Consider the following 14,755-nt stretch of genomic DNA (forward strand, 5'->3'; position numbering starts at 1 on the left):
AAATAAGTATGGGTTTCCATTTGGGTGATTAAAAAAGTTCTTGAACTAGATAATAGTGATGGTTGTGCAATATCGTAAATGTACTTAATGCTACTGAGGTGTACACACTTTAAAAATGGTTAAAATAGGAAACTTTATGGGTATTTTGCTGAAAACAAATATAGACCTGCTGAAAAAATAAACAGACAAGTAAAATTCCAGAAAATTGAAACTGATAGTGACAGAAAGTAGATGAATAGTTGCTTGTTTTTTGAAGAGGGGCTAAGAGGGAGGGCAGATCTACAGTGGGATACAAACAAACTTTATAGAGGGTAATGGATATAATTATTGTCTTGATTGCAGAGATGATTTCACAAGTGTGAATGTCAAAACGATTCACATGGTGCACTTTACATACATTCAGTTTGTTGTTGTTCAGTTGCTAAGTCATGCAGCCCCATGGACTGCAGCACACCAGGCTCCCCTGTCCTTCACTATCTCCTGGAGTTTGCTCAAACTCATGTCCATTGAGTTGGTGATGCCATCCAACCATCTCATCCTCTGTTGCCCCTTCTCCTCTTGCCTTCAATCTTTCCCAGTATCAGGGTCTTTTCCAAAAAGTCACTTCTTCTCATCAGGTGGCTAAAGTATTGGAGCTTCAGCAATCAGTCCTTCCAATGAATGCTGCTGCTGCTGCTAAGTCACCTCAGTCGTGTCCGACTCTGTGCGACCCCATAGACAGCAGCCCACCAGGCTCGCCTGTCCCTGGGATTCTCCAGGCAAGAACACTGGAGTGGGTTGCCATTTCCTTCTCCAGTGCATGAAAGTGAAAAGTGAAAGTGAAGTCGCTCAGTCGTGTCTGACTCTTGGCGACCCCATGGACTGCAGCCTACCAGGCTCTTCCGTCCATGGGATTTTCCAGGCAAGAGTACTGGAGTGGGGTGCCATTGCCTTCTCCGCTTCCAATGAATATTCAGGGTTGATTTCCTTTAAGATTGATTGGTTTGATCTCCTTGTAGTCCAAGGGACTCTTAAGAGTCTTCTCCAGCACCACAGTTCAAAAGCATCAATTCTTCAGCTATCTGTACATGACTACTGGAAAAACCATAGCTTTGACTATATGGACTTTTGTCGGCAAAGTGATGTCTCTGCTTTTTAATACACTGTCTAGGTTTGTCATAGCTTTCCTTCCAAGGAGCAAGTGTCTTTTAATTTTATGACTGTAGTCACTGTCCACAATGATTTTGGAACCCCCCAAAATAAAATCTGTCACTGCTTCCACTTTTTTCTCTTCTGTTTGCCATGAATGATGGCAGCGGATGCCATGATGTTAGTTTTTTGAATGTTGAGTTTTAAACCAGCCTTTTCACTCTTCTGTTTCACTCTCATCAAAAGGCTCTTTAGTTCCTCTTCATTTTCTGCCACACCTCAATTAGGCTGTCTAAAAAATAAATAAGAACTACACGAAATTCTTTAGATTCTTCTTTTCCTAATACAGTTTGGTTTTTTGTTAGAAATGTTTGGAATCTGAACTTTCGTATAATCTTGCAATGTGTTTACTTATTTTGGCAGAATGAAGATCTGACTCTTTTAATTAAGGAAATGGAGCAAGGACGCAATGACCTAGAGAAGGTGCAAGACCTTTACTCAGAGTCATTGGTCATGGACTGGTGGTACAATGCAGAAAAGGATGGAGACAAGTGAGCATGGCAAAGCGCCCACTTCCCCATCACAGAGGTCTTCTTGGGTGCTCTGCTGGATCTCTTTACCACTTTCTACAGTGGTTTGTGAGAGTTCTTTTAAAAAAATCGCATAGTATGATTATGTTAAGATTTTTGTTTAAGCAAAGGGAACTCATAATCTAGCAAATTAATGATTGGCTTACAGAAGCCACAAACTCATCCTTTTTTTAATTTTGATGTTTTTTCGTCATACTGAGTGGCATTGCATATCGGATCTGAGTTCCCCAACTGGGGATCAAACCTGTGCTGTGGAAGTGCAGAGTCTTAACCACTGGACTGCCAGGGAAGCCTCACATACTCATCCTTATATGCAGGTTCCCAAATCCTGTGTGGTCCTTAGGGATGTCTCATCTGTACCCAATGTGGACATCCCCCACCCCCACCACAACCCACAAAGGTGACAGAGCAGAGTAGGGGTGCACTGTTGTGAAGATTTGACTCAGGGTCACAACCGAAGCGACTTAGCATGCATGCATGCATTGGAGAAGGAAATGGCAGCCCACTCCAGTGTTCTTGCCTGGAGAATCCCAGGGATGAAGGAGCCTGGTGGGCTGCCATCTATGGTGTCACACAGAGTTGGACACAACTGAAGTGACTTAGCAGCAGCAGCAGGAGGCTCAAGGGCTGGACTTCACTCTGTGTGACCTTGGTGAATCCCTAACTTCTTTCCACACCTGTTGATTGCTGTGGGTCTCAGTTTCTTCCTCTTTAAGATGATGTGGTGGTAGTATTTGAGATAGATGATTTTTCAGGTCTTTCCCATGCTATATGCTATTAATAATATGTCTAAAACCAAAACCACCCCAGCATTCAGTAAATGTGTCAAATCTTACATGATTTCACATTGTACAGATATTCAGGCATCATAGCATTCATGTATCACAGCATATAAATACCCTATCAGGAATGGAAAACAAATTTATGGTTACCAAGGAGATTGCAGGGAATGGGGGAAGTTTGGGATTAACAGTGGAAGGAGTTTTGAATTAACAGATCTACACCATTATATATAAAACAAAATAACTTTATTCTGGGCTTCCCTATTGTAGACAACAAGGACCTACTGTATAGCATACTCAATATTTTTTAATAACCTATAATGGAAAGGAATCTGAAAAATGTATATATATGTGTGTGTATATATTTATAATGTATGTATAACATATATATACATAATATATGTAATATATGTACAAATGTATAAAATGTATATATATATAAAATATAAAATGTATATATATATAAAACTGAATCACTTTGTGCTCTTGAAACTAACACAACACTGTAAATTAACTATACTTCAATTTAAAAATGACAAACAAGAAATGCCCCATCAGGAGTATATCTTTTTACTTAGAAGTGAAAGAAAAAGTGAAAGTTGCTCAGTCATGTCAGACTCTTTGTGACCCTATGGACAAAAAGAGCCTACCAGACTCCTCTGTTCTTGGGATTCTCTGGGCAAGAATACTAGAGTGACTTGCCATTTCCTTCTCCGATTTTCTGAATGAATATCCGCAAAACAGAATCTCTTTTAAGGGCTGGATGATTAACCTAAAGTGAAAGTTGCTCAGTCGTGTCCCAACTCTTTGTGACTCCACGGACTATACAGTCCATGGAATTCTCCAGGCCAGAATACTGGAGTGGATAGCCTTTCCCTTCGCCAGGGGATCTTCCCAACCCAGGGATCGAACCGAGGTCTCCCACATTGCAAGCAGATTTGTGATAGCAAAATGGAAAGAAGTTGAAAATATGTATTAGTCAGGATTTCTTCATCGAAATTCACTGTCTTCCTATTAGCAAATTAAGCATTTAATAAATGCCCATCAGGAACAAAGATAAATTAAAAACATTCCTAGACAAAAAATAATTGTAGCTAATAGACCTACCCTTAAAGACCGAACACAGGAAGTTCCTCAAATTTTTTCTTTCATCATCTTTGTCTACTTTTTAATCTAAAACAGGCATCAAAAGGAGATTTGTTCCATGGTTTCAACCCCAGAAAAATGTGCAAAACCTCATGCTGATGTCAAATCATCACGAATGCTGAAAATACCAGAGGACCCATCAGGTCAAAAGACTCAGAGAAAGAAAGTGCTCCACGCAGGTATCTGTAAACAAAATGTTTGAATCTCGTGACTGGTTTTCCTTCGGTGCAAGAAGGTATTAACAGGAATAAAGGAGGAATAAAGCTAAAGTCTCATAACATTTTAAAAGAAGCCTAAACTTGTGTTTGTTAAACTGAAGTTATTATTGAAGTAATTGTACATTCCCATGCAGTTGTGAGAAATCATACAGAGAGATCCTGTATACCTGCTCTTCACCCAGCTACCCCCAATGGTCACATGTTGGAAAAAAAATTCAGTTTTGCAACCAGGTTATTGACATTGATGCAATCCACAATCTTAGTCAGATTGCCCCAGATTTTATCATGTGTGGTTTCATATTCCCCACTCCCTACAGTCAAGATACAGAACATTTCCATCACAACAAAGATCTCTGGCCTTGCTGTTTTTTAACAACACCCATTTCCCTCCAACACCCTTTCCCAACTAGTGGGAACTACTAAGTTCTCCATTTCTAAAATGTTGTCATTTCAAAAGCATTATGTAAATGGAATCATACAACACGTGATCTTTGGGTTTTGGCTTGTTTCACTCAACATATTTTCCCCCGGACTCATCCAAATTTTTTACAGGTATCAACACTTCAGTCCTCTTCATTACAGAGTAGCAGCATGTGATATGAATGCTCCAGAGTTGGTTTAACCATTCATCTGTTGACACACATCTGACTTGCTTCTAGTTTGGGGCTATTAAGAATAAAGCAGTTCTAAACATTTTTGTACCTGTTTTGTGTGAACATAATTTTTCACTTCTGTAAGATAAAGCCCAAGAGTGCAACTGCTGATTCATATAGTATTGAATGTTTAGTTTTATAACAAGCTGCCAGACTATTTTCTGGAGTGGCTGTGCCATTTCATATTATCACAGTAATCAATGAGTGATTCAGTTTCTCTACATTCTTGTCAGAACTTGCTATTCAGTTCAGTTCAGTTGCTCAGTCGTGTCCGACTCTTTGCAACCCCATGAATCGCAGCACGCCAGGCCTCCCTGTCAATCACCAACTCCCGGAGTTCACTCAGACTCACGTCCATCGAGTCAGTGATGCCATCCAGCCATCTCATCCTCTGTTGTCCCCTTCTCCTCCTGCCCCCAATCCCTCCCAGCATCAGAGTCTTTTCCAATGAGTCAGCTCTTCTCATGAGGTGGCCAAAGTACTGGAGTTTCAGCTTTAGCATCATTCCTTCCAAAGAAATCCCAGGGCTGATCTCCTTCAGAATGGACTGGTTGGATCTCCTTGCAGTCCAAGGGACTCTCAAGAGTCTTCTCCAACACCACAGTTTAAAAGCATCAATTCTTCGGCACTCAGCTTTCTTCACAGCCCAACTCTCACATCCATCATGACCACTGGAAAAACCATAGCCTTGACTAGACGGACCTTTGTTGGCAAAGTAATGTCTCTGCTTTTCAATATGCTATCTAGGTTGGTCATAACTTTCCTTCCAAGGAGTAAGCGTCTTTTAATTTCATGGCTGCAATCACCATCTGCAGTGATTTTGGAGCCCCAAAAAATAAAGTCTGACACTATGACACTGTTTCCACTGTTTCCCCATCTATTTGCCATGAAGTGATGGGACCAGATGCCATGATCTTCGTTTTCTGAATGTTGAGCTTTAAGATTGTCATAAATATTTTTTATTTTGAAGGGCTTCCTGGTGGCTCAGTCACTAAAGAATCTGCCTGCCAATGCAGGAGATGTGGGTTCAATCCTTGGGTTGGGAAGATCCCCTGGAGGAGGAAATGGCAATCCACTCCTGTGTTCTTGTCTGGAAAATTTCATGGACAGAGGAGCCTGGCAGGCTACAGTCCATGGGGTTGCAAAGAGTCAAACACGAATGAACACACACACACACACAATTTTTAACTGTTCTGATAGGCGTGTAACATCTCATGGTGATTTTTTACTTCCATTTCCCTAATGACTAGTAATTTGGAACATCTTTTTATGTGCTCATCTGCAATCCTTACATTCTCCTCAATTAAATGTCTGCACACATGGGCTTTGCACGTATTCTCTAAGGATCGTTTGTTTTTTATTGGTGAATTTTGAGAGTTCACTCTCATGGTCACAAAATGGCTGCTCCACTTCTAGGCTCTCAGAACAGAACTTGTTCGTATGTAGGGGACTTACTGTATTTGGAACAATTACAAATGGTATTGATTTTTTAATATAGCTTGCCATATGTTTATTGTTAGTGTAGCAATATGTGATTCATTTTGTGTGTTGATCCCATAATGGACAACCTCACAGAACTCACTTAGTGGTTTTAGGAGCTTTTTTGATTTTGTGGGTTTTTTAAAATGTTGATGTGTGTGTGAATTCCTTACTATTTTCACATATACAATATGTTATCTGCAGATTGGGACGGTTTTATCTTCTTTTCCAATCTTTCTGGCTTTATCTCTTTTTCTTGCCTTGTTGCAAAAGCTAGAATTTCCAGTAGTATGTTTAATAAGGGTGATGAGAGTGAGCATCCTTGCCTTTATCCTGGTCTTAAAGGGGAAAGATATTCAATCTTTCACCAGTAAATATGATTTTAGCTGTAGGTTTTTCGTGCATACTCTTTGTTAAATTGAGGAAGTTCCCCTCATTCCCAGTTTTCTCAGAGTTTCTATCATGAATTGGTACCGGATTTTGTCAAATGCTATATCTATGTCAAATGATATGTTGTTGCTTAGTCGCTAAGTTGTGTCCAACTCTTTTTAATCCTATGGACTGTGACCCACCAGGCTCCTCTGTCCATGGGATTTCTGAGGCAAGAATACTGGAGTGGATTGCCATTTCCTTCTCCAGGGCATCTTCCCCACCCAGGGATCTCCTGCATTGGCAGGCAGGTTCTTTACCACTGAGGCACCAGAGAACAGGGATCAGTGAAAGTCACTCAGTTGTGTCTGACTCTACTATATGGTCCATGGAATTCTCCAGGCCAGAATACTGGAGTGGGTAGCCTTTCCCTTCTCCAGGGGATCTCCCCAACCCAGGAATTGAAGCGGGATCTCCCGCATTGCAGGAGGATTCTTTACCAGCTGAACCACAAGGGAAGCCCCATCAAATGAGAGATCATGTATCATATGATTTTTCTTCTTTAGTCTGTTGATATGGTGGATTACATTGATTGCTTTCAAATGTTGAAGCAGCCTCATATGTTTAGAACGTCTCCCACTTGGCCTCAGTGTTTATTTCAGTGCTTTTGAGTGTAGCTTTTGGTTTCTCTGAGTATAACAGCCTATAAATGTGACTTACAACACTCTTCTGGTATCAACATTTTACCCCTTTTTTGTGAGTGTGGAGATCTTACTTCAGTTTGGGTTTCTTTGCTGTCCCTAGTTTTCAGTGTCATTGGCTTGAGTATCAGGTGATGATGTAATTTTTATTTAAATCATCAAATATAAATCTTATGAAGAACAGATAATCTATTGTATTTACCATATTTTTTCTCTTTTGTTCTTTCTTCCTTCCTGATTCTCCAAAATTCCTTTTCTCATTTACTTTCTGTTTGAAGAACTTCCTGTGTTCAGTCTTCAAGGGCAAGTCTGCTGGCCACAATAATTTTTTTCTTTGTCTAGGAATGTTTTTACTTTCTCCTCATTCCTGAAGGACATTTTTGCCTTGTTCAGAATTTGCAGCTGATTGTTCTTTCCTGTCTGTAGCTGAAAACATAGGGCCTCTCCCTCAGGCTGCCTACACTTTAAACGTGAAACTGGTTCAGACTGGTTCAAACTGCTGCTTCCCTCTAGGTACTGGTTCCTTTCTCTCTGGCATGCTTTTTAAATTTTTTCTTTGTCTCTAATTTTCAAATGTTTAACTATAATGCATCTTGGCATGGATTTCCTTGGGTTTATTCTGTTTGGGGTTGCACAACTTCTTGATTTGTATGTTGTATCTTTCAGCAAATTAGGGGCACTTTCATCTATTACTTCTTTAAATAGTCTCTCAGACCCACTTTTTTCCTCTGTGTCTTGGGACTCTGATGATATGAATGTTGGATATTTTGCTATTATCCTACAGACCCCTGAGGCTCTGTTTATCTTTTCTTGTTGTGTTTTCTATTGTTAAAATTGGCTGAATTCTATTATTCTGTTCCCAAAGTTCTCTGATAGTACCCTTTGCTATTTTCACCCTGCTATTGAGTTCACCCAAAATGTTTTTCATTTGTTGTTTTTCAGTTCTACAATTTCCACTTAGAAATTTTTATAACTTCTATTTCTTTGCTGAGATTTTTCAATTTGTGTCAAGGGAATTTTATAATTAATGGCTGAACCATTTTTCTGACAGCTTCTTTGAGATCCTTGTCAGAATTCCAGCTTCTGATTCATCATGGTATTAACATCCTTTGATTGTTTTTTCTCCTTCAAAGTGTGACTTTCTTGATTCCTGATATGATGGATGATTTTTTTTATAGTTTCCTGAATGTTCTTTTATGTTAGGGACCCTGGCTGCTATTTATATCTTTTAGATAGCAGTTGTCCTGTTTAAAGTTGACACATAAGTCTCACTTTGGCCTGCTCTTGTGGGTTCTAATGGTCATTTCATTTTGACAGCCTTTGTGGTATCATTTTGGTGCTTGGTTACCTGATATTGCAGCTCCCACTGGTCCCTTTATGGTGCTTCCTGAGAGACCAGAGGAGTTTCCCCAGGCTAGGATGCTACATGTCTCTCAGTGAGGAAGGTTGTGATGGCTTCCTCTGCCATACACACACTGTCTCTTTTGTCTCCCCATGTCTCTGGGCAGAGGAGGAGAGCCTTAAACCCATAGAGACCAAAGAAGTATTTGCTGTACCTTGGTCCCTCTTTCATGTTCTGTCCATTTGCCCTTGTGTCTCTGTCTTAAGCCCACAGGGACAAAGAGGATTCCCATTCTGGCCACTTGTGTGGCAGCATCCCTTTTGCCATTCCTGCCTGGTCGTTCCAGTGAACCTGACTTTTGCTAGAAATGCTACTTGCTACTCATCCTGAATGTTTTAATGGCCTTTTGTCACTTGCACCTTTTGTGCACTTTGCACTTGCACTTTTGTCACTTGCAGATTTGGGATTTGTTGCTCTTGTTAGGCAGCCCTGTGCCAAGTTTTTATTCTGATTCAATTTTTAATTTAGAAGAGTGATGAAATGTGGTGTTAGACTATACAGAGCTGGGGGAGTAGTTAAATGCTTGAATCCACTGCCAGATAAATATGTCTTCACTCATTATTTGTAGTTTGGGAATAGTACAGTTTTCATGTCTGGAAACTTTGGGAGCTAAATTTCATTTTCATTTGGACACATCTGTTGTTTGTACCCAGCAATTTTGATCAAGATGGCCTGCTGGTATAGTGAGAAACAGGAGTTCACCTCTCCTATATGGATCATTTGTCTCTTTTGCTCACAGACACAGCTCCTGAGAAAATTTATCCTTCCAAATTCCTTGTTACAGAAGCAATGGAGACAGGAATCACCCTATTTGTTGCCTAGAAAAGCAGTGACTATCACATAGCACACTCCTGACTCCACACATGGAAACTGCTGGGGTTATCTTTCTGTGTGAAAGGCAATGCAGATTATTAGCTAATTTTCACTCTAATTTCTTGTAAGAAAGGATCTTAAGTCCCTTCTTGTTGAAAACAGGACACATTTTGTTTACAAATACTGCATAAAGCTTTGGTACTACATAAAGGCCTCCAGATCACAAAGTACAGACAACAATTACAATTAGTGTGGTTTCTGTGATCCCATGGGAAAAGTAATCAAATGTCTTGGTGCAAATGCATTATCCTCTGAAGCAGTAATCCCCAACGTTTTTGGCACCAGTGACCGGTTTCATGGAAACCCATTTTTCCACGGACTGGGGTTGGGTGAGTGGGGATGGTTTTGGGATGATTCAAATGCACTTCATTTCTTGTGCACTTTATATCTATTATTATTACATCAGCTCCACCTCAGATCATTATGCATTAGATCCCAAAGACTGGAGAACCCTGCTGTAAAGCACACAGATTCAGTGTCATTATTTACTTAGTGTCTACTTGCTAGTTGAAAGGACCCAACAGAGGGTAGAAAAGAATACAAATAAAAGTGTAGACAGCAGCTGTGGTGGGCAGAGCTTCTAAAATGACCTACAAAGAGGTCCCGTTCTAAACCCTGCACCCTGTGAAGGTAATGGGCATCACTTCCCTGATTATGTTATGTGTGACCCTCAGCCAGGGTTCCTAGGAGAGCCCCATGTACTCACATGAGCCCTTGAATGCGGGGGCTTTTGCCAGCTGGTGGCAGAAGAGGAAGTCAGAGATTTGAGGCAAGAGGGAAATCAGTGTGCCATTGCTGGTTTGAAGAGGGAGGGGTCCATGAATAGGAATGGGGGTGATTAAGAAGCTGAGACCCCTGCATAACAGCCAGCAAGGAAATGGAACCTAAGTCCTCCAACCACAAGGAAATAATTTCTGCCAACAAGCTAAAGGAACTCAGAAGCAGATCTTTATCCAGGAGGGGCAGAGCCTGAACTCAGATCAGTAGAATCCACCATTACACAGCATCTACTTGGTGGCAGCACCGTCCCCCTGAGGGTTGGGAGACTAAACCTGCTTTCTTTTTAAAGGTCCAAGGACATAGCTGCATCTCCCGAAGCACCTCCTTCCATCCCAAATTCCTTTAACCCTTCTCCCTGTGACACCCACAGAACCAACCAAAACCAGCCTGCTCAGAAGCCAGCTGTCCACCCTCAGGAGCTCAGCCTGCAGTGAGAGGAGGGACAGGCTTTCCAGTTCTAGCAGCTGGAACATGCCAAGTGACAGGGGTAAGCTGTTGAGGGTCTATACATCAGGAAGCCCAAGCTGGTCTCCCCTCCCCAGTGCGTCTTCTCCTGAAAGAGCTGAGGAGAGAGATTGAGGGGATGCAGATCATTTTTAAGTGAGTCTAGGTTTCTACCTCTTCAAAGGACTCCCTGATAAGTCAGGTTGTCTTGCTTTAGCGAACGGGCCTTCCTTAGGGCCAGACTTGCATTTATCAGTCCCTGGGTGTTTAATACACCCTTGGCTCGTGTAACCACTGGCACTAGTGGTGGTGCTGGCTGCCACTCCGTGTTCTGAATTTGAGAACCTCATGCTTCACAGTTGGTTTATTTTCTTCCATTCATTCACAGGTGGTACCATCTGACGAGCCCCTCTCTGATCCATACTGTCAGCCTTATGGGGGCTAAATATGAGGAAAATTCGACTTTTCCACTCAGTGTTTATTGATGATATCATTATTTTTAAAATAGTAAATTTAAAGACTTAATTTCCTAACATTTTAATTCCTATAGCACTTTTCCCTAAGTTTCATGGAGTTAATAAATAATAAGCCCCCGGCTAAACACACACATCCGCACAACCCCTTAAGTAGGAGGAAGCGCATGAGGGACAAATTTATACCTGCTGTTACTGAGCCATAGCTTAATCAAACCTTGTGTTCTTCAGTGCTGATCTGTGGGGTGCCTTTTCCTCAATTTTAATTAACCTTCCATATTTCCTAAATCTACTACGTGCACAGTCCTTTAAAAGGATTATCATATGATGACTGAGATGTGATTTCTTAGGCATTTAACTAGCTCACTCCCAAACACCCCTTCTTCTACTAATTCAATTAGCTAATATTGCTTTTCATTTGTAAATCCAAGCTTCTATAAAAATAGACATTAAAAATTCCAAATAATAGTTTGAAGATTTGAACTTACAACTAAATAGGACTTAGTAGGGATTTTGGTTTTCCACATAGAGCTGAGGAATCAGGGACGAAACTGTCAAAAACAAATGTTGAACGAGGCTGTCCTATATAGTCTGGGGGGAGTCTAATGAGGGCAACACTGAATAATTATTGGCTCATGGCATTCTTATTTGACATTTAGAAGATACATTTTCTGGAGTGTGAGAGAATGAGTCCATCTCATCCTTCCACAGAGAGAGATCTCAGTGGGTATGGGGTGAGGTAGATTAGTTAAACAATGCGAGTACCCTATTACCCGTGTATCAGCCTTTAGTGTCCATTGCAAATTCATTTTGCCTAGAACCCACTCAGAGATCAGCTCTTGGAGATCTAGTCCATTCATTAGTCCTCAGACACACTGAACCCAGAGATGAGTGTGATCCGTTTGCATTTTGATATGAACCCCACATGTGAGGAAATTATACAGCTTCCATTTTCTTTTCTACAGAAATGGGCATCCTGCTGACAAATGAGTTTCCAGATGACAAGTCATTAGAAAGATTGACTCGAGAAGGAAGCCAAGTTTATGACCAAGAGTGAGTACTTCAGTTTTACTAGGACAGGCTTGTTATGTGTTTGTTTGATATGTCTTAAAACGTCACAGTCTCATGTTCTTAGTTCTGCAGGAATGTCTTCAGCAACCTGGCTCAAGATCCACGGCTTGGCAGCCAAGAAGCTCACCATCATGGATGCTTTGTCCATGGCTGCCATTCCTCACAGCTCCACCTACGTCCCTGTTCTGGACAAGCACGTTGTTTCCAAAGTCTTTGATGAGGTAGAACTGATTTTCTATACGTCCCTGCTTGATGTACTTTTCATTTCCTGCTTACATAGAAAGTAGTCCACTTAATGTCTTGTACAGTTGTAATAGAAATGTATTTCAGCCATTGGGAAAAAATTATTCATAAAGACAATGAAAAGTAGAGGGAGAAGCTCTAAGCATTTTTGCTTCTAAGCTGAGAAGAAATTGGCCTTTGTTTGGTTGGCAGTTCATGGCTCCTTGCTAATGGATGGCAGTGTGGAGCTGCAGAAATGTCTGAAAAGCCTCTATGTCAGAGTCATGAGTCATGAGAGAATACCATTCAATATCAAAGGTCAGGGAGAACTTGTGGGAAATTATGATCCTCCTTTGCTTACCTTCTCTTCCTAAATACAGTGGCATCTTTTCCATCATAAAAGTCTCCAATGGAAAAAATCAAAAGGAGGGAAGGAGAACCACATGGGGCTGAGAGAGAGAAACATGTTGAGTGATTTTCAAGAAGGAAAATAAATGGAAGAGTATTGAGGGTTCTGTTTAGAAAGCAAAGCCAACGAAACAGGACATGTATTTTTCTCCTGTGCCTTCCACCACGGGCACTCATGCTCAGGGCCTTCTGTGGCATTGTAAATTCTCACCACAAGCCTGTGGGCACGTAGTACACACATGCTCTCCTCATTCCATTATTGATAAGAGCAAGAATCATGACAATGAAGCAAATAATAGTGCAGTAAATTCCAGTTTCACCCTCAAAGCACACATACATCTTTTATTTAATATTTTCTCTAACTGGAAGAGACCCTCAACTAAAGAAAAGAATGGGAAAACAATGATTGAAAAATACAAACCCTCTGGGTGAGATATATAGCTTTTATATTTGAACCTAACAGTTTTTTGGAAAAGTAGACAAAAAGTAGAATGGAGCTGAAAAGGAAACATGAATCTTAACTTCCTTCACTGAGAATTTTAATTTACTTTTACTCCAGTGTCCTGTGTGCGGCCACGTCTGTCTGGGTAGAATTGTAAAGCATCGTTTGGTTTTGTCCCCAGCCATTTGTTTCATTCATGACTTATGTATGGGCTGTTTCTTCTTCTGGAACACAATGCTGTTTTGGTTTTCATGTTTCCTGGACCAGCATCAAATCTGTCACCTTGGAAATGAAGTGTTGAGCAGAGAGGTTGCCCTGGCAACTCTTCATTCAGTTCATTCCAGTTCAGTTCAGTCGCTCAGCTGGGGCACGTTCAGTTTTCAGTGGACCAGATAACTTTAACCTTAGCTCTTTCAAAACAATGAATTCATCACCAAGTCATATACAGAGTAAAACTGCTTTAGCTATTTGATGAATCTGGAATTTAAAGGTCTTTATTGCCAATTGCTTTGGAAAAAAAAAGAATGTGGGAACAATAGCTTTTGCATCATTGGAAAGGCCACTACAACATCACACATCATCCTATCTTCAACAGCATCTCATCAAAGCTTCCTGCTTTGCTCTAATCTGGGTCCAGCACATAGCTCTATGACCAGGTAGCCTGGGCTTGCACCCATCCCTGTCACTTACTCCTGACAGGCCATGGCAAGGTCTTTTAATCAGGTATGTGAGGAGCCCTCGTGCTGGGTTCTTTTTTTTAATATTTTTTATTAATTTATTTGGCTGCACCGGGTCAGTTGTTTCACATGGGATCTGAAGTTGAGGCATGTGGGATCTAGTTCCCTGACCAACGATTGGCAAGCCCAGGCCCCCTGTGTTGGGAGCGTGGAGTCTTAGCCACTGGACCTCAGGAAAGTCCCTCGTACTAGGTTCTGAGAGAAGCATTTTATCTCATCAAAGTGTCTGATCTAAAACTTAAAGCAACCTAGTGAGGTGACTATTTATCTCATCATTTAGCTGACAAGCAATGTTAGGGATGCTGCTAAGGGCATAACATTTTGCTGCTTTCAAATATAATAGCATTGAAAACTGTGTTGATAGAAAAGTTAATTAAAAATTTTCAAGGACAGTTAATACAAAAACTGTATGTATTCATTGTGTAGAAAATTGGAAAATACAGATAAGTAGAAAAGAAAGAAACATTAGAATATAATTTCTCAAAGATTAATTATTTGATGACTGATCAAAGCTTTTTCATTACATATATTGTCTTTTGTTCTCTGTTTTGTTTTACCAAATGAAGTTGAACTGAAGATACTCTGTGCCTTGATTTTTACTCAACAATCTATTTTGAATATCATTCCATACCAGAAAATTTCATTCATAAAATTTACAAATTCAAATTTCATTTATAAAATTTACATTAAAAATAATCTTTTTATTTTCTAAAAGTTTAGATTGAAGTTTGTGAGATGTAACCTACCCTGTTGTAAGTAATGTATTTTCATGGGTTTATGAATGATCTTATTGACACACCTCTTTGCCAGTTAATTTTGTGGCCCTGCCTTCAGTTT

General features: G+C 40.4%; 1 protein-coding gene across 5 annotated transcripts in view; it reads left to right on the forward strand.

The window, feature by feature from the left end:
* Nucleotides 1-14,755, forward strand: part of VWA3B (von Willebrand factor A domain containing 3B) — a 170,051-nt gene that overhangs the window by 92,863 nt on the left and 62,433 nt on the right. For 4 of the 5 annotated variants that reach the window (XR_003513264.1, XM_027554634.1, XM_027554638.1 and 1 more), the window contains 5 exons: nucleotides 1,552-1,679; nucleotides 3,683-3,825; nucleotides 10,492-10,608; nucleotides 12,004-12,091; nucleotides 12,174-12,330. Coding sequence is in view for 4 of the 5 variants with exons in the window: in XM_027554634.1 (XP_027410435.1) it covers nucleotides 1,552-1,679; nucleotides 3,683-3,825; nucleotides 10,492-10,608; nucleotides 12,004-12,091; nucleotides 12,174-12,330 (633 nt within the window). In the remaining variant the exon portion in view is untranslated. The remainder of the gene's footprint in view (nucleotides 1-1,551; nucleotides 1,680-3,682; nucleotides 3,826-10,491; nucleotides 10,609-12,003; nucleotides 12,092-12,173; nucleotides 12,331-14,755) is intronic. The other variant, XM_027554636.1, reaches the window with a different exon arrangement.

This window comes from Bos indicus x Bos taurus, chromosome 11 (assembly GCF_003369695.1).
Source record: "Bos indicus x Bos taurus breed Angus x Brahman F1 hybrid chromosome 11, Bos_hybrid_MaternalHap_v2.0, whole genome shotgun sequence".
Classification (NCBI taxonomy): Eukaryota; Metazoa; Chordata; class Mammalia; order Artiodactyla; family Bovidae; genus Bos; species Bos indicus x Bos taurus.